This window comes from Protopterus annectens, chromosome 2.part1 (assembly GCF_019279795.1).
Source record: "Protopterus annectens isolate FY-2018-M chromosome 2.part1, PAN1.0, whole genome shotgun sequence".
NCBI classification, from domain to species: domain Eukaryota; kingdom Metazoa; phylum Chordata; order Ceratodontiformes; family Protopteridae; genus Protopterus; species Protopterus annectens.
In genome coordinates this window covers 1,512,333,569-1,512,354,674 of record NC_056729.1, presented here as the reverse complement: position 1 = coordinate 1,512,354,674, position 21,106 = coordinate 1,512,333,569, and the positions used below count along the sequence as shown (strand labels likewise).

Genomic DNA, 21,106 nt, shown 5'->3' with positions numbered 1-21,106 from the left:
AAATCACCAAAGCAATGGATGAGGGCAAAGTCATTCACAGTGCCTACCTTGACCTGGCCAAGGCATTTGACACAATACCCCACTCGGGCATTGTTGACAAATTCAAGAGGTTAGGTACAAACCTGTATGTCACCCGGTGGATAGCCAACTGGCTCACAGACAGGACCCCGGAAGTTAGAATTGGGAGTCCACCTCTACAAAAAGGCCAGTCACATGATGGAGTCCCTCAGGGATCAGTCCTTTGACTGTTCCTTTTTGACATTTACTTCTCAGAAGTCAAGGCCAATGTCAGTGGTCTCTGGCTGACTAAATTTGCAAATTAGGAGCTGTCATTGAATCTCATACTGACACAAATGTTCTCAAGGAAGGGCTGACAAAGACAAGCAACTGGTGTCAGAGCCATGGACTAAAACTAAATGCCAAGAACTGCATAACAGTATCCTTTGGGAAGTCATCCATCCTTGGAAACTATCATATTGACAACACACCCCTTAGAGATGACCCAGTAGTCAGGGACTTAGGGACACTCATAGATAGTAATCTATCCTTTGATTGTCACATGTCTACAGTAATGAGGAAATCATTCTATGTTGCGCAACTTATAAACAAAGGTATAGCATTTATGTCCAAGGAAGTCATTGTTCCACTGTATCTGGCATTCATCAGACCTATCATTGAGTACAATGCCCCCTTGTTATGTACCTAACCAGGCATATCCAACAACTGGAATGTCCACAGAGGTCCCTCACTAAAAGAATACAGAGCGTAAGCAATATGTCCTATGCTGACCGTTTCAAGGCCCTATCCCTGTATTCTGCCTCCTGCAGGCTTTTGAGGGGAGATCTATGCCTGGCATACAGGGCATTGTCAGACCTCACTCTGATGGACCTCCTGCATATCCACAAAACAAACAGTACCAGAATTACCCGTTTTAAAGACTTAAACCTTGCCTGTGATATAAATAGGACCTGCTGGAGAGATAGGTATGTATCCCAGAGGCTGCACCATCTATGGAACAGGGTCCCCATCCATGTGAAGTAGAGTTCCTCCCTAATCCAATTCAAGTGCAACTTGGACAATTGGATGGGAAGACAGAAATTCATCCCTGGTTTGGTACCTATGTCTCTAATGCAAACAAGTAACCTGTAAATGGTTCATCTCCCAAGCCCATGCTTACACTTATCAAGGGTGTCAGAACTTGTCAGAGATTCAGGTTGCATGGCTAGGATTAAAAAGGTCCTTGTGGTTGTTAGCCTAGTAAACACCTATGAACCTATGATATCCATGTCCACAGTAAGGGACTCTGAAAGAAAATTCAGGTGTTTTCTCATACATGTTCTGTTCTTGGATGTATTCAGAGGGGAGTCATCTCAGCATTCCTAAGAGGACTCCTCCCCAAGTAATCTGGGCCTCAAGAGATGTTCCAATCCTAGATCCTGTTATGAAGAAAACTGACTGCTAAAGTATCATGCAGGAGTAATTTTGATATGTGCTTTTTCCTTCACAAGAAACCTAGAGATGTACCCCAGTAACATATCTCCCATCTCAACTATTTGCACCCAGTGCAAAGACACAAATGGTATTGAAGCTGTGGGTTCAGTCAACACCTAAGGCAATGCCAAACCTAAAACCTCAGAAGTCCACATCACTGGACTTAAGGTTGACATTTAAAGGTGAGATTCAGCAACAATGTGTTGAATGCTGACTGCATTAACACCAAGAATGTAACTGAGGGGATCAGGTCCAATATTGTTGTCAACAACCTCAGTACTTGTGACTATAAGTACCAGAGGAGCTGGCAGCAATATCACTGGTGCTGAGGGCATTGACACAGTGGCAAAGGTCAGGGTTAGTCCAGAAAGAAACACAGGTTCATTGGTTGTCCCCAATATTACTGGTGCTAAAACCAAAGAAATGGAGGACAAGGGTTTGTTTTTGGTCTCCCTAGAAACATCAGGGGCCAAGATGACACCTAGCTCAGCTTAGCCTTTAAAAAGGCCATCATAATTTCTTCCCCAGTTCAAAGAGACAGAAGGATATTGCACCAGCCTGGAGGATCTCGTTGAAAGGGTTGAAGCTTGGAATGAATGAAGAAATCTGTATATCTCATACTTCAAGAAGAAGCTGTTCAGTCTTCTCCATGGAGCTGAGTCTTAAAAAAACTGAATCAGCAGACCTAGCAGGGTATGAGAGTGATGTTACCAAATTTAAATTTATAAATAAGGAAAAATGTGAATGCCTTGCAGTTTGAAGTAGGTGGTCACTGGAGCAAGACTTTGTAAATACACTTGGAACAGTGCATAATCCAGAGAATAATGCAGATAACTGAAAGTGTGAACCATTCACAAAAAACCTCAAGTTTGTCTTTTCGGCTTGTAAGGGGTCGCCACAGTGGAACTCCGGTCCGCTAATGATTGGCAGTAGATTTTTGTGGTGCCGAGTTGCCAGCCCAATGTCCAACCTTCAGCGAAGGCACGCCCACTCACGCATGTCTTTCGGAGGCCACTCGACTGCAGGGAGGACATGCAGACTCCACACAGAAGGCACTCCAGCCGAGAATTGAACAGGAGAACCTCTTGATGTGAAAAGTTGAAATCTGGTGCTATAGGAATGTGATGATAAACATCTTTTTAATCCAGGGTCAGTAAAAAAAAACTTAAATTGGGAATGAAAGGTAACAGTACACAAAGGCATAATACTTTGAACATTGAAACTATCACAAACTGGTATAGAAAGGAAAAATCTAGGAGTGGTTTCCATGAAGCTCTTTTCTTTGGCACCAGAAACATTCTTGAATAAAAGCCTTCCACTTTAAGAGAAGAAAGGATATTTTCTATCATCCTGAGTTAGCAGATGCTGAATGACAGGACTGAAAAGAGAAGGTTGATCTAGCAGATGAAAAATAATTATCTGAAAAGGAGAAAGAGATTCCTACTTTCATTTGTATCCCCAATGAATCACTCTCAAAACCCACTTGTTTGACATGATCTGTTGCCAAAGGGAGAAATGGAGACCCAGATTTTTGAAAAAAATTAAAGGTTTTCTAGGGTGGGATGGTGATCAAGATTTCTGAAGATAGTCATTCAGACTTGTTAGACTCACCTTGTTTCTGGAGGGTTCCTCCTTTCTTCTTGGAGCTCCATTGAAACTGCTTTTTGAATGTCTACTCGACAATAGCATACTGTGTCTGCTTATTTTGCTTTTTGTAAAATGGTATAGAGGTTGCATTAAACCCCCTTGACAAATTTGAGAATGAAAGCAGAAAAATCTGAGAAACTCCCTAAATCAGCTTTCTCTTCTCATCACACTTTCTAAGGACTTCTGCACTAGATGGTCTAAATACTACTTCCAATAAAGAGAAAGTACAGCTGGGAAAGTCAATTTATTATAACAGTAGAAGTTTGAACCATCACTGCTGCTGTAGCCTTAGCCATATGGGTTACATCCTGCCAAGGATATAACAGCTGGATAGCTTCTGAAGCCTCAGGACAGCTTCCAGATGCCCAAACCATTAGTCAGCTTGAGATGAGCTGACTAAAAAGAGCTTTGGATGCCAATCCCCTCAGAACTTTCATACCAATAGAGAGAGGTAGGCTGAGCCCTAAAAGGGCAATGCTAGGAACAACAAAAAGTAATTGCCCACACCCTCGCAAAAACAACACACCAAAAGAACAAGGAGAATGGAGTTAGGGAGCAGTGATCGTTCAAACATCTACTGTCACAGTAAGTTTATTTACACAACTGTACTATGTTCTTCTTATTGATCACTGATGCAGTAGCCTTAGCTATATGGGCAGATTACTTTAGCTTACTAGATTTGGGAGGTGGAAGGAGAAGGGTCCAGGGGCCCCTACAGAATGGTCATAGCAAAGCCTAATCTAGACCTAGAGAAGGAATCAAGCCTGTAATGCCTTTTAAATGCATATATAGAAGATCACATTGCTGCTTATAGAATGCTTACAGTATCCAACCCTTTCCAAAAAGCCATAAATGAAGGCAAGGCCTTGTATGAGTAGGCCTTAACCCTGCCTGGAATAGTTTTGTTGGACTGACTATAATAAAAAGGTAATAGATTGAGACAACCATTTGGAAATAGTCTGTTTTGACACAAGTTGTCCCTTCTTCTTACCTTCACAAGAAATGAATACTTGATCCTAAGATCTGGAAGATTTAGTTCTATCAAGATAGTCCTGAGTTGCCTGTGGACATCCAAGGTATGGAGTATTTGTTCTCCCTCATTTTAAGTTCAGGAAAGAAAATGGAGACATGGATATTTTGGCTTGAAATAAACTTGGATACCACTTTATGGATATAATAAAGATTACTTCTCAAAAAATACCCCTTTTCTGTGGAAGGTAAGATAGATTTGATCCACCGTAAAGGCTTGCAACTCAGATACTCTTCTAGAGGTCAGAGCAATCAATAAAACAGTTTTCTATATTAAGAACCTCAAGTCAATCAGATTAGCTGGGTCAAATAGAGCGAGTGTAGCTTCTTTAACACAAAATTTAAATCTCTAGGAGGGAGGGTTGGTTTTCTTGGAGGCCTGTTATGCAAAAACTGTTTCACAAATATTTTGACATAAGAATGCTTTGAGAGAGGAGGATCCATGGGCAGACAAAAGGCCATAGGATACTAACTCACACAAATATTTTAAAACCAGAGAACAACTAGCCCTGAAAGGGTGCTGGTTATGTTCTCATCCAACTGCAAAACATTTCCACTTGCTGATATATGATTTTCTAGTAGCTGGCTTTCTTGTCACCAGTAGTACCTGCTGCACATCCTCAAGAAACAGGTGCCTAAAGGGAATTAATTATTATCTAGGCAGTCAGTTGAAGTTGATTAGTGTTAAGGTGCATCAGATATCCCTAATCTTGTGAGAGTAGATCCATTCTGTGAGGAAATTTGTGGCAATTGCCCGGCCACTTCCAAAAGATTGAAGAACCACTGCTGCATGGGCCAGAATGGAGTCAACACTATGATCTTGGGGGATTCCTTCTGAATCTTCATATGTTCCCTGGATACAGGTTCAAAAGGTGGAAAACCATACAGGAACACTCTTGTCCAAGGAAAGGAAAAGGTATCTGTCCTCCAGGTTTTCTTGCATGGAGTTCTAGAGCAGAAGCTTACCAGCTGATTGCTCATATAGGTCTACTAGAGAAACTCCCCTTAGATGGATCAAATCTTGGAAGACCCCCTAATCTATTTTCCATTCATGAGGGTTTGTCCATGTCCTGCTCAGCTTGTCTGCCATACAGTTTTGCTCTGTTGGAATGTAGAATGCCTAGAGAGTGAGATTGTACCATCTAGCTATATGCCAAGCAAATATGGCTAGTCTGCAGTGGCAGTATGACCTGGTTCCCCCTTGCTTGTCGATGTACCACATGACTGTGGTATTGTCTGTAACAACTTGAAAGAGGTCCAGCGGACCAAAAATGATTCAGAGAGTTGAGTGCCTTGATCAGGGAAATGGTCACTTTTATATTTATGTACTTGCCTCTGTCCTTAGTATCCCACACCCCTGCACTTTTATCCCTCCTGAAACTGTACTTCAAACAAGGTCCAAAGCATCTGTGGTGACAGACTGCTTTAGAGCAGGGAGGGAGAAGGGGAGACCTGAATTTAGGGGGGGGGGTCTGTCTTCACCAAGCGACATCTCTTCTGACAAACCTCAGCACTGTGATTTGAGAAGACAACGGACATTGGTGCTGAAACAAAAGTGAATTCAGATACCATTGTATATTTCTCATGTGGAGTGTTCCCGAGGGTATCATTATAACCATAGATGCAATGAGACCCAAAATCCTGAGATATTACCAAACAGTGACTGAAGTCTGAGTGGAAAACCTTAGAAATAGATTTAGATATAGATCTGATTTTTCATGTGGAAGAAGAGATCTTTAAATTGAGGTGTCTAGCTAACAGCCCAGGAACACAAACTTATGTGAAGGAGTCAAAAAAGACTTTTAAATATTCTCTTTGAATCTCAGCTTGTGTAAGAGATGTCTCACCCAAGTGTGAGATTCCTCACTCTTTGAAGATAAACAAGTCATATAAATATGGAAAAATGCGGATATCCTGTAGCCTGCAATAAACTATTACTGGAGTTAGATACTTTCTAAACACTTTTGGTGAAGTGGGCAGTCCAAGAGGCAAGGCAGAGGATACTGTGATCCAGACACACAAAACCTTAAGAAACACATGAAATCTGGATGAATAAGGATGTGATGTCCGCCATCATTTAAATCTAGTATTGCCAGGAAGCATAAATGAGGAAGAAGAGGGAATAGATTGGGAAGTGAAATTATTATGAACTTGGTAGCTGTCACAAAAAAAGGTTTAGGAACGAAAGCTCCAGAGCTGCATTTTTTTCCTTTGGCACCAAAAACATTATTGAATAAAAACCTTTCTTAACCTGGGAAAGGGCAACTGGTTCTATCACTTCCTGGGATAGCATGTGTCTGGTCTGGTGGATGAGGAATTACCTCCGGGAAAGGAAGGATTTGCTCCCACTGCCATCTCTATCCTTGATGAATGATCTTCACAACACATTTGACTGAAGTTATTTGTTGCCAAAGAGAAAAGTGTTGAGTCAGAATTACTGGAAGGAAAAAGGTACTGCCAGGGTGGGAGGTGGGGGAACAAGGTCTCTTAAAAAGTCAAGATAAAAGAAACCTGCTGAAGAACCACACCAGCCACTTGCTGGATGAACTTTAATATGAAGTTCTTTTCATATTGCTCTGTGAGCAAGACGAAATGCGCTTCATATTAAAGTTCATCCAGCAAGTGACCGGTGTGGTTCTTCAGCAGGTTTCTTTTATCTTGTATAATTTCATCAGTTGTTGCTCTCTTAAAAAGTCATTCTGACTTCTTGGATTGTGCTTGGTTTTCGGGGGTCCTGAATCCTTTTTGGAACCCCCTAGCCATTTCTTCTTAAACAACTGGTTAGCTGCATTTTGTTAAGACTGTCTTTTTTTTTGCTAAAATTGGATGAGGGGTTAGAGAAAATTCATTAGAAAATTTGAAAAAGGAGGGCTAAAAAATCTCAGAGATTCACTTTATCAATTTACACCCTCATCACACTTTTTGGATAACCTCTACAGCAGGGAACCAAAAACTAAATCTTATCCAAAGCAGAATTAAAAATCATCTGGGAATTTCTGAGAACACAGCCAGGCAAACCTCCTTAAAACAGTTCCAGTGGCCATAACCCTGGAAGAAGTATTAACTGAGTCATTAACACACTGTAAGCAATGAGCTGTGACTTGTAAAATAGAAGAAACTAAATCATTTAAAGCAGATTTTTCCTCAGTGGCAGAAACTGCAGACAAAACATTTCTCATACTTTCACAATTAGTCAGACTAAACTTTAACATATGAGTCTGATAGTTCAGAATTATGAAAATCAAGACTGCAGAAGAATACACTTTTTTCCCATACTAATCAATAATCTTCTTATCCTTATCAGAAAGAGAAGGATCGGAATTAACCAAATGTTTAGCAGTAGGAGGATTAACTAAATCTATATCTACTGGGTCAGGTTTGGGAAGAGTCTATAAAAACTTAAAGACTGAGGAACTTTGTACATTCTAGCTGCCTTTCTAGGCTGATTACCATGAAAATTCCAGGAAGTCTGACAAACACACACACGTGCACACACACACACACACACACACACACACACACACACACACACACACACACACGTGCACACACACACACACACACACACACACACACACACACACACACACACACGAGAGAACTGAGGAATGTGTGAAGGTTCTGTAAATTCCTTCTGTAGCAGTTTGTGGTATTTTCTAAGGGACTGATAAACCTCAGTCTTCTTCCACTGAAAAAAGTGGCATGTTCTGGTAATAGTCTCAGAGAAAGAGAAACCCCACATGAAGAATCAGAAACTGAGCTGAGTCTGAATCAGAAAATTGAAGAGATAACTCTGTTTCTGTCTTTTCATCTTCATTTCCAGATTCAGAATCTTGAATTTCTTCAATGAGACAGACAGCACGCTGACTCTCCATCAAGTTAGGGGCTGTAATAACTGTTTCCCCCAGAAATGGAATAACAGGAGGAAATGGACTAGGTACAGGAAATTCCAGTTGTAATAAATCATAATATTTCTTTAAATACAGTGGAAGATCATTATTTTCCCACTACAGCAACGGATTCCTTCAAGATATGGGTTTAGAAAGAGAAATTCATTTTAAGGGACTACCAAAGAAATCCCCTTCCTTAAACTCCGAATTAGAAAACCTAGGAGAGAAAATGGGAGTTGTCCCTTCTCAATCATTTCCTGTTAAATGTCCTGAAAATCCTCAGATAGTGATGAATTCCTTTTTCTCTTACAAGAAACGGTAGAACTGGTAGGGTCTAGTGAAAATGTTATCCTAGTGCTTTGTCACTGTTTGACTTGAGTTACATTATTTGCCATAAAGTAAGAAGGACCTAGAAGAGATTTAAAAACGGAACAGTCCAGAATGTGCCTGTGAAGTATTTAAAAATGATAGGGCATTAGGTGGCAAGTGAAAATTTAAACACAAGGCCAATGGAATGCCTGGAAGAAGAATAACTAAAGACAAAGATATGATAAGACATGCATGTATATCAGAGAAAATGGGTAGAAGGAAACTAAACAGAAGAGTAAATGTAGCTGCACATTACAAGTAACTTTATATGTGCAGAATTCTGAACTAAGCTGCCCAGGTTAATTGCAGTGCAGATATAAAGAAACACAGGAGATGGTGGTAAATAAAAAGTAATATTGCTACCCACATTGTTTGTCTCTTAAGTCCCCTTCTGTCTGCATTGTCTGATTCAAGGTCATGCTACTCTTCCAGCATCCTTTTTGTACAGAATGCTGTCCCATGTTATTCCTTAGCATGCCTTTCTTCTATTACCTAATTACCCTTGCCTTTCCATCCATAAATCCTTTTGTAAAATGTATTTTCCTCCTTCATCCTGTTAATGCACCTAACATAATCTATAGTATAATGTTACGGCCCTCCTGTCTCTGTTCTACTCGAAGATAAGCAAATTTCCCATTGCTTTGTCTGACTTTTATCTAAGGTAAGGAATCCTATTTATTGCCTTCTCTGAGATGCCTTCACCCTATATCTGTTTCCACAGTAAATACTTGGAGTGAGGAGTGCTAAACTAGATTTCTAACAAACATTGCTTCTGAAAGCAACAGCAGACCTCATGTTCACATGAACTTTATACCTTAGGGTGGTAGTACAGAGGACCAAAGCTCTGACTTGTTAATGACCCCTTCTTGTGCCATGGGTACAAGGTATGAACTTTCCACCTTCATTTGCCTACTGTGTGACCTTGAGCAAGTATCTTAACCAGACAGTGCTTTGAGACAATTGGAAATTTGGGCTAGACTCCTTAATGCTCTCCTGGACTGCAAGCCAAGCAACTACCTATGTTCCAGAGTCCTATTGCCATATTATATAGACTGCCTAATTGCTGAAACTTTCAGCAAACTTCTTGCATGCTCGCAGGAATTCCCCAGTGCAGTACTGGAAGAGTACTGGTATTAGTGTTGAGTACTGGTGATACAAAATATTGGAAATGATACGCAAACAAAGTGGAGGAGTCAGCAAAGAGTGACAGTCTCACTGAAAGATTTAGAGGAAATGCTGAAGTGAAACCTTGCATGATACAGTCACTTCTCTTTTAATACTGTAAGTATCTAGCAGTACATAGTTTCCAACAATTACACAGTAAATATTTCCCAAATAATTCATGGAGAAAAAGTCCAAATCAAACACACTAATGCGTATTGTACATAATAACACAACTCACAATGCAAGCTGTCATACAATGCTGTAAAATCAGGTCTAACAACTGTAAAGCTGCATAGTGTTACCCTACCTCATCATGTGCAAGCCTAAAGAAATAAAGCATAACTACATCCACAGCAGGGCTAGCCACCTGGTGGTGTAAACCTTGGCTCTAGATGATTGTCATCACTGAAGTGACACTGTGACCCCATGAGCAAAAATAGGAAAAAGGGGTTGTAGATGGATTGATGGATGGAGGTGACACGCAGGCATTCTACAATGCCATTATTTTGACTAAATTTATCGATCTGCTCAAAAATTAAATCTGTGAATTTTATGACAGTACTCTATGCTACTTGCAGAATTAAAGTTCTAAAGTTCATTCATGCTGAATTTAATTTTAGTTCATTTTCATGTTTTCCGTGTGATGCAAGATAGATTTGTGCATTTATCAATTATTACTTTAATGTCACTTATATTATCAGATTAATGAAAACTGGACATATGTTTGTAACATAAGCCTGAGACTGAGGCAATAGTTACTTATTTGTGTTTGTTTTTGTTTATGTCCTTATCTTTCTCCTACCGCTTCTTGTATGAACAGTGAGTCAGCATTCAGGAGTAATTTCGAATCATCTTGGTACAAGCACATCCTCTCCAAATTCAGAGTCTGACAACCATGCACTTTTAGAAGAGAAGGAAGATGCGTATTTTTCAGAAATTAGGAATTTTATTGCAAACAATGAACTGAATCAGCCTTCAGGCTTAACGGAAAAAAGGTAAACTTTGCACATGCAATTATATCACTAGCTATTGGAATTTTCAGAAGTTGCAAATTTGTACTAGAGATGATATATTTGATTCCTAGGAATCAATGCAATTTCTGAACAATGCATCTTGAATGGTTTCCTGAAATTTTTGTTTGCTGACCAATGAAATCTGTTTCAGTTTTTGAATTATAACTCTATGAAGCAAGCCAGGATTCTCTTTAATCAGTCAAGTTTTCAGGATCTTGGCAAAGAGAGAGAGAGAGAGAGACAGACTTTCAAATCACGAACTTAACCGTTTGTCACTTGCCAGTTGAATTACGGGAAATGGAGGTTAATCATTACACTTTTACCCTCTTGCTCAAGTTTACAGTCTTGAAGCTGATTGATATATATATATATACGTGTGTGTGTGTGTGTGTGTGTGTGTGTGTGTGTGTGTGTGTGTGTGTGTGTGTGTGTGTGCAAGCATTCATATATTTTGGGGAAATGCTTATGCAAAAAAAAAATGTGTTCTGCAACACCTTGGAAGTGTCACTGTCTTGAGTACGTACAGTGTTTTTTTCCAGTTTGAATAATCATCTACTGATTAAATAAGAAGCAGTCATTCATAGTAAATTATTAAATTTCTGCCACTTTTAAAGTTACATTCTTACACACTCTCTTTACTAAATCCTATTAAATATTTCAGATGATCCATTTGGTTTGACAAGAGCCATATTCAGGATCTGGTGTAGTCAGATCCTAAGAGCTGACATTATCTACATCAAATGTACACAAACAATATAGTACAGACCCAAACAAAGAGGATGTATCTACTGACAACCAACATGGGCATGTGCTCAGAGTGAATGCACCTTCTGGGCACTAAGTTATTTTGTGAAAACAGCTAGGTAAAGAAACAGTGCCAGGTACTGTGTTTACTTTGACAGATTCTTTTCCTCCAGTGGCCAACAATGAAATAAAGGGAAAAAGTTTGTCAGTAAACCATTTCCAATAGCAGATCTGAAGGAGGGAACAGAGTGTTGCGTCTTTATTTCCCAGACAGGAAGTTTAGCACAGTTGCAGGAAACCAAAGGCCAGTCAGTGTCTTACTCTTCACCAGTAATCATTTGATAGCAAGAAGACTTCCTGTCTCTATGACACACACACAAGATGTCAGTCTGCAGGTGCATTGCCATACTGAACATAAACATAAGATTGATGTAAAGTACAAACAAAACATGTTTTCTTCCTTCTTTCTTTCTTTAATCATTTGTTTAGTTATTCCTAAATTTCTCTTTATTGTTCCTTTTTTCTATTATGTTTTCCTTTCTAGCTGTATTTTTTGTTTCTGTTCTCTCTCTTTCTTGGTCTTCCTTTAATTTCTTTTTTCTTCTCTATTTTTTTTTTACTTTATTCTTCTGTTTAAGTTTGTACTTGAAACTACACTGTGTGCATGTTCTCCGTCTTTTCTAATGCCCATGTGTAATAGCATTCAATATCTGGGGACTGAAAGTAGGGCATCTTCATATTATCTCCCCACCCACAAACGTGCAGACACATGCTTGCAGGCACATACAAACACATGCACACTCACTCACACAAAAAAATGCACCTTCTAACTTGTGTCCTTACTGTCTCTTCTAGTGCCATCCCTGTGCACTCACAGATATGAAACCAAAGCAAAACCCTGTCTCCCACTACCCCACAAACAGCCATTCTTTGATTTTACTATCCCTTCTCATTCAGTACTGGTGCGGTCTTGTATCTCCAAATACTCCAGTGCCCTACTCAAGTGCACTGGTAACATTGTTAAACAACTGGGTATCTTTATTTTTCTCTTACCATTTTTATATGTTTTTTTTTTTACTTACTACCATTTCTCATCCTTTTATTCAGTGTGGTGCAGTCCATTTATATTTCCAGTCCAATATTTTGGGTGGAGTTATACAAGTGGCTGCCAAGAGCATAGCTTTCTTTCTGAAATGAAGAAAGAAAATACTTAAATTTTTATTTTTCAAACCTCAGTGAAACACAGCACATCATTTAAATCCTTATTTATTACTGGACAGTGTCAGGAATTGCCCGATTCTGTTCCAAAAGCTGACATTTTCCCTTTAATTAAGATGCAGAGCAGAATTCCGCTGGAGTGTGGCACTCACTGCATAATCTAAATGCATATCTGAAAACCAGTTCTGCTCCTTAAACCATGTTATTCTGACATCATGAGGAGAGCACATTCTATTCATTAAACTGTCAAGTCTGTCTGTACAGAATCGTGAACCAAAATTTGCCTGATGATGTAATCAACATTCTCCGGTCTTAGACAGAAAATAAGCTCTACAGCTGGTGCAGTGATGTCAGATAGATAACAGCGGACTGCATTAATTATAAGCTTATCTACCGACAGACACTTCTGTAGTTGTAGATCAAGACAGTCAGCCCCTCTCAACCCCAGCAGAATGCAATGTACTTTTCCATAGTTATGACACAGACTGAGAAATTCTATGTGTGGCATGGTTTAACTAAGTGTGTGTGCATTGCTGCAGCCCTGAGATGGTGACTACTTGAATGCAGCAACTCTGCTTATTACTTTGTATAATTACTCATAATAGCTAGAAAAATTGTAAATGAATATTTAAAATTCAATATCTATCTGTAAGAAGTGCAGCCAGGCTTTTCGATTACAAACACCATTACTTTCCATTATATGCTTCTCTGCTTGTGCTTCTCATAAAGAACCCATTCGAAAAGGCTGTATGTGGCACAGTATGCTGTAGATACAGGAACCCTAAAAATGCATATGGTACTAATCTTCTAATTACCGTCCAGTGGCCGTCTCCCAAGACACAGCATCATACCTCTCAGCCGACAAGATTTTTGCAGAATGTCCAGATGTTCTTCGTGTTTCACTGTTGCAGTCATCACACTTGGGTTATCTGCCTGCAGGTAGCCCTCAGTCAGCCCAAATACGAGAGACTTAGTATTCCTGTGTCTGATGCTGTGGCTCCAGGACTGATGCCAGGTCATCAGGGGTATAAAAACAGGCAGCCGACACCATTACATCAGTCTTTCTTGCCGAGGAGCCCAAAGCAGAAGCAGTTCGCAAGTGCCGGTCAGCTGCTACCTGAGTTTTCGTTTACAAATTGAATAATCCTGAATTCTTCTAAAGCTAAGTACCCCATCGAGGATCCTTTTTTCTTGCTCTTACTGATGTCAGAAAAAGTTAACAATTGTCTTGCCTGTGGAAAGCAAATACCTCACAGAGATTTTCATTCTTACTGCGTCACCTGTTTAGGCCCAGACCACGATGTACCTCGCTGTTGGTTTTGTGCCTTGTTTAACTCCCGAACCATTCATTGTCAGGCTCTCTTTGTCACTAAATTCTTTCGCTCTCAATCTCCATATTCTGAAATGGCTTCGGTAAGCCATCCAACTACCGATACTCTGAAAACACATAAGGATAAAGACAGAGACAGACCGCATAGGTCCAAAGCTGCTGATGACTCTTCCATTAAGCTAGTTGCCAGTCCACCGGTACTCAGTGAGGTGCTTTCGCAGCCCTTGATGCCCACTTCAATGGATTTGCAGGCCTCTACCGAGACCCATTCAGAGTCCGGTATGCCCCGTGACTCTTCTTTGACTATGGAACCTGTGGATGTCTCTACCTTGGATGGGTCCGGAGCCGCTGTTAAGGCACCAGCTTCTGAGGCAGTTCTTTGCTCAACCAATGTTCGACTCAAACCGATGACTTATTTTTTACCAAAACTACAGAGTTTCTTAGGCCCAGAGTACACACTACCCCTAGAAAATCGACGACCAAAGAGCATGCACCTGCTCCCATGCCACAAAAACAAATGCTTAGAATGGCAAAATACCTTAATATGCTGATTTCAGCCTTCCTCTGCTAAGAGAAAAAGAGACCAGTACCTTACAGCTTCTACAGACCAGGAGTCCGATGACACTGAGATTTCTGATTATGAAGACATGCCCTTATCTGCTTATGAGGATTCAGATGCAGAGGAATCCATTCCCTCTGTCTCCCCTCTAGAGGATTTTAGGATTTTTCTTTTGGTGAAACCTTGCATACCTTAAGAGAGAATTTCTACTGGGAATGCCAAGACTGTCCTCAGTCCAAAAAGAGACTCAGATAATTCCTAGAGTTGCTTCAGCACAGGCCTTTAGCAATACCCCCTGTCCTGGATGTTATTGATGATGTTTTTTATGGAGTCCAGTCTTACTCCTGACACTTTACCTCCTGCCCCTAGGAAACCAGACAGGTACTACAGAGTACCTGACACTCACAAATGTCTTTTCAAGAATCCTATTGCTGACCCAGAGATTATTTCCCAGGGGCCTAAAGGTATCAAGGCTACTACAGCCAAGAATCCCACCCCTTCAGACAGGGATTCCAGAGCTTTGGACAGATGGGGTAAGAAGGTATATACCTCTGCAACTCTTACTATTAGGGCATTGAATTGTCAGTTTCACATGCTGAAGTACCAGCAGCATATTATGGAACTTATTAAACAAAAAGTGGCAACCTTTACAGACTGTGCAGAAAATAAAGAATTGCAGGAGCTTATGCACTCTGCAAGCAAAGTCAGTAAGCATACTTTGCAGTGTGGCTTTGACGCCCTAGAAGCATCTTGCCAGGCAGCAGTCACTGGATCTGTACTGAGAAGACATGCTTGGCTGAAGGAGCAGACCTTGCCAGACCATGTCAAATCAAAGTTACTAGACACTCCTTTGAAGAAGGACAGTTTGTTTGGCACCAAAACAGAAGAGGTTCTTAAAAAGATGGAAGAAAAAGCTAAGTCTATGCAGACTGTTAAATAATTCTTACAAGTGCAACCCTCTAAATTCAGTAGGCATTGCCCTTCCAAACACTGGTCCTTTCCAACCCCCTCCAGGCCTTCTCAAACCAGACCCAGGGGAAAAAGACCACCCAGACTACAGTCTCAGGGTATGCTGAGATCTAAGCAATGGAGTGCCCCCACCCCTAAAGCAGGGAGTGGTAAGTCACTTCCTTACAGAAAAAACTCACAATGACTTCTTTACTCCACTCCCCAGCCCTGCCCAATTGGTTCTGCCCCTAGGAGAAAAACTTGCCCTTCATGCAAAAACTTGGATGTCCATCACACAGGACCGGTGGACCCTCAACATTGTATACCAGAGGCACAAATTTTATTTCCATTCACTGCCAACCCCAAGCATGTTTCCAGACCTTCCTTCAAACCAGTGGGCAGAGGCTCAAAGCCAAGTAGCTTCCCTGCTCAATATCAGAGCTATTCAGCCGGTTCCAGTAGAACAGAGGGATCAATGAGTCTACTCCAGACTCTTCCTGGTACCCAAGAAAGAGGGCTCTTGGTGCCCAATCCTGGATCTTTCAATTCTCAACACCTTCCTGGTGGTACCAAAACTCAAAATGCTTACCATGCAACAGCCTCTTCCTATGCTAGCCAGGAATGCCTGGTTAGTCACCCTGGACTTAAAAGAAGCCTATCTGCACATCCCCATAAGGGAGTCATGCAGGAAGTATCTACATTTCAGGGCAGGGTCTATGTATTATCAGTTCTCAGCACTTCCCTTTGACTTATCTACTGTGCCCAGAGTTTTCACAAAATACCTGACTCCAGCCATTGCATACTGCAGGCAGAGAAATATCCAAATTTTCCCGTACTTGGACGACTGCCTGATTCAGGTGGACAGTTAGGAATTGCTGTTGCAGCACCTGATATTTGTGAAACACCTTCTCACTTCCTAGGAGTACACCATCAACGAAAAGAAATCAAAACTGGTACCCAGTCAAAAGATTGCATTCCTAGGAGCAAGCTTGGACACAACATCCCAGATGGCATTCCTCACTTCAGAAAAACAAGTCTATCTGACAGCCTGCCTCAAACAAATGGCCACCAGAACCCAGCTATCTGCAAGAAAAATACTGCAGGCCCTAGGGTTTATGGCCTCATGTATACTGCTAATTCCATATGCAAGACTGCATATGAGGAAACTGTAATGGTACTTAAAAAGTCTTTGGTGCCAGCATTCTCAGGACTTGGAAACAGTCATTCCTATCATACCTTGTCTAAGGACAGAGTTTCTTTGGTGGGCAGCAGCATGCAACCACAACAGGGGACTGCCCTTTACTCAACCCCATGCCACCCAGACCCTAACCATAGATGCATCAGACTATGCCTGGGGAGCACATATGGACGGCAAGTGCATTCAGGGCCACTGGAGCCCAAGTCAAATTCATCTTCACAGCAACAAAAAAGAGATGCAAGCTGTGCAGAACATCCTGACAGCTTTTAGATCCCTACTCTTTCCAGGACAACTGCTAATAAAAACAGACAACACCACAGTTATGTGGTACATCAACAAACAGGGGGGAACCCACTCCTACCCACTCTGCAGGTTAGCCATGGCCCTGTGGCACATGGCCTAGGACATGCAAGTCCATCTGCAAGCTCAGTTCCTGCCAGGCAAACAAAACTCACTGGCAGACGACAAGCAGAAATCTCCTAGACCCACACGAGTGGCAGTTGGAGCCCAGCACCTTCAACCTTCTGATTCAGAAATGGAGGATCCCAGAGGTGGATCTCTTTGCCTCCCCCTACAACCACCAGCTCAGAAAATTCTGCACAAGGAATCCTCACAGCAGGGCCTGGAAAGTGGATGCCCTATCTTTTCAGTGGGTAAATCTCTCAATCTATGCCTTTGCCCCTCTGCCCCTTCTCTCAAGAGTATTACTCAAGATAAGACAGGACAGATCAAGGACAATTCTGATTGCCCTAGACTGGCCACACCAGCACTGGTACCCACTCCTGCACAGCCTGTCACCGGTGCCACCCTGGCACCTACACCAGAACCCAACCCTGCTCTCTCAGCAGGAGGGACAGATTTTGCATCCACAACTACAAACCCTAAATCTTGCAGCCTGGCTTATTCCTTTAATTCTCCCTCAGCAACCCCAAGTAAGCAGGTGCTGGATGTCTTTCTTGAAGCCAGAAGATCCAATACAAGAAAATCCTATGCTTATAAGTGGAAAAGGTTCTGCTCCTGGATGCTGTCTAAAGGAGAGGACACAACTCTGCCCTCCCTGCCTCTAATCCTGGATTACTTTGCAGATCTACTCCACAAAGGCCTGTCCTTCTTCTCCATTAAGATACATGCCTCAGCCATTTCTGCTCATTACAACACTGAGCCACCTCTCTTCTCGCACCCTCTTATCAAACAGTTCCTGAGAGGGGCAAACAACTTAAGTCCACCAAGGAGAGCACCCACCCCTGCTTGGGACCTTAACTTTGTACTGGAAAAGCTCATGCTTCCCCCCTTTGAACCTGCTGCATCAGCAGACTTAAACTTTCTCTCTTGGAAAACAGCCTTGCTTTTAGCCATCACTTCAGCTAGAAGAGTGTCTGAGCTACAAGCACTTATGGCTGTGAAACCCTTCATTATTTTCCATGCTGTCAGGGTTTCCCTCAGGACTAACCCTTCCTTCATGCCTAAAGTGGTGTCCAGTGTGGCTCTCAACCAATCCATCCATTTGCCAACTTTCTTCCCTAATCCTCAGAATAAAGGGGAAAGAATCTTGCACTCCTTGGACATGCACAGGCAGCTCAGATTCTACCTTGATAAGACTAAGCCCTTCAGAAAATCTGACCAGTTACTAGTCAGCTTTGCAACAGGGGCAGAGGGCAAGGCCATTTCAAAACAAGCAATTTCCAAATGGATAGCACACTGCATACATTTCTGCTACAAGCACCATGGGAAACCAACCCCTCAGGGGGTCAGAACACATTTCACTAGGGCAACATCTACCTCTACAGCATTTCTCAGGGGAGTCCCTGCCAGGGACATCCTGGAGGCTGCTACCTGGAGTTCTGTACACACCTTCACCAAGCATTACCACCTGCCTATCTTTTCCAAATCCTGGGCAGGTTTTGCAACAGCAGTCCTGCAAGGAATTCTAGCCAGCCATAACTCTTCTTGTCTGCCTCCACCCTTTAGCTTTGGGAATCTACCCAAGTGTGATGACTGCAACAGTGAAACATGAAGAACATAGCACAGTTGTGTACACTTACCATAAATGTAGATGTTCAAGTTCATAGGTTCATAGGTTCATAGGTTGGTACTAGGCTATCAGCCCTAGGGCCTATACAAGCCTAGCCATAACAATTCCCTGGCTATTTCTTCCCACATTATTTACTTTCCTGGGCCCCTGTCTAGCAGGGCGACTGACGTGATCCCTGGGGTGAATTTCCTTTCTCCCATCCAATTGTCAAGGTTCGTCTTGAAGAGGTCCAAAGAGGCACTCTGCTTGACGTGTATGGGCAATCTATTCCAGAGTATGGGGAGCCTCTGGGTCAGGAACCTATCCCTCCAGCATGTTTTGTTTATTGTGATGACAAGGTTTAGATCCCTGGAGCGTGTAGCTCTGAGGGATTGGGATTTCTTTAAGTGTAGCATGTCCAACAGCTCTGGGTTTGACATGGCCTTGTATGTTAAGCAGAGATCGCCTCTGAGTAGACGATATGCGACAGAGTATAGCTGGAGTTTTTTAAGGCGGTCAGTGTAGGGCATCTGCTTTAGGCCTGTGATTCTTTTAGTGAGGTATTTCTGAGGCCTTTCCAGTTGTTGCAGATGTCTTGAGAGGTACATACCAAATGGGGCATTGTATTCTATAATGGGTCTAATGAGGTATGAGTACAGTGGGACAATGACCTCCTTCTTTCTGGATGAAAAGCCCTTCGTGATGAGGTGTGCCACATAGAAGGATTTCCTGACTGTTGTGGCGATGTGGTTATCGAAGGTGAGACCACTGTCCACCTGTGTCCCTAAGTCTCTTATCACACTTTCTGTGTTTAGTGTACTGCCACCTATATGGTAATTCATGGATACATGTTTTTTCCCAAAGGGGATAACAATACATTTCTTGGCATTGAGCTTGAGCCCATGGCTCTGGCACCAAGCATCTGTTTCTGTAAGGCCCTTTTGTAGAGTATCCACATCATTTGGGGATTCAATAATGGCTCCCAGTTTGCAGTCATCTGCAAACTTTGTTAGCCAGAGTCCCTTAGTGTTGACCTGTACTTCAGAGAAGTAGATGCCAAACAAGAGCGGCCCCAGGACTGAACCCTGAGGTACTCCACTTGTCACTTGTCTGGAGTTGGATTTGGAGTCGGCTACTTTTACAGTGTGAGTTCTATCAGTAAGCCATTTAGCAACCCATTGGGTGACATAGGGATTAATGCCCAACTTAGTAAGTTTATCTATGATTCCAGAGTGGGGGATGGTGTCAAAGGCCTTGGCAAGGTCTAGATAGGCTGTGTGGACCACCTTACCCTTGTCCATGGCTCTGGAGACTGATTCAAAGAAGTCAATCAGGTTCAGGAGACAAGATCGGCCCTTCACAAACCCAAACTGGGTGGGGTGCAGTGTTTGAAGGTTGCCAATGTCTTTGTTTATAAGTTCCATGATAATACGCTCCATGGCCTTGCAGATAAGGCTTGTCAGACTGATGGGACGGTAGTTTCCGGGATCCAAGGTGGATTCCCCTTGTGGATTGGGATAACTGTAGCTCTGCGCCACTCAGTGGGCACGAAACCTGAGGTGAGGCTATGATTAAACATGACACTTAGGTGAGGTGCCAGTTCATATTGTAGTTCATGTAGTACACAGCCGGGATGTCATCTGGTCCCATGGATGCTGTATTCTTGGCTTTAGAGAGTGCGTTTTGTACCTGTGTGGCCGTTATTACTGGAATTTGGCAATCTTCCAGTATTGAGATGGGCCATTTAGGGGTGAGAGGGGGTGAAGTTGGCACTGAATCGATCTGCCAGGATATTGGCAATATCCTTTGGATCAGTATATTTAATGCCATTCTGTTTTAGCTCAGAGCAGATCTGAGCATTGCCATTTAGATTCTTGACATAGTTATAGAATGCTTTGTGGTTGTCTTTGGAATCTTTGGCAATTTTATTTTCGTAACTAGCTTTGGAGGATTTTATGAGGCATCTCAGTTTCTTACTGACGCTAGTAAGGGAGTTTTTTGCATCCTGGGATTTTCCTCTTTTCTGCAAAAGTTTCTTCCTTTTGTTGTAAAGTTTGTTTATGGCAGAGGACCACCAGATTGGCTTCCTTTTTCTGGATGAGAGCATTTTGGTTCTATTTGGGATGGCACGATTCATGCATGAGTGGATGTGCTCGTACAGTGCCTTAGTGTAGGATTCAGCAGTTGAACTTTCAGTTCCCGTCTGCATGGGTGTTATGAAGTTTGTCACTTCTGACTTGAGTAGCATGAAGTTGGCTTTGGAGAAGTTTTTTATGGTGGTTTCTTTACTGGGGGTGGGGTGGGATGTGGATGTTAAGGGTGATTAGCTTATGGTCAGACCTGACTAACGAGGGGTGACCATAGGTATGGAGCATTGATTTCCCATGTTGGTAATGACCAGGTCTAGGATATTGGAGCCCCTGGTGGGACTATGAATTAGTTGATCCAGGGCATTGGAATTTATGAATTCTAAGAACCGTTGCAAAGGTGTTGGG

The 21,106-nt window shown here is 42.0% G+C and overlaps 1 protein-coding gene across 6 annotated transcripts in view; it reads left to right on the top strand.

Annotated features, from left to right (window-relative positions):
- Nucleotides 1-21,106, top strand: part of PRDM16 (PR/SET domain 16) — a 2,576,872-nt gene that overhangs the window by 2,482,499 nt on the left and 73,267 nt on the right. For all 6 annotated transcript variants that reach the window (XM_044062971.1, XM_044062974.1, XM_044062970.1 and 3 more), the window contains one exon: nucleotides 10,411-10,585. In XM_044062971.1, the coding sequence (XP_043918906.1) occupies nucleotides 10,411-10,585 (175 nt within the window). The remainder of the gene's footprint in view (nucleotides 1-10,410; nucleotides 10,586-21,106) is intronic.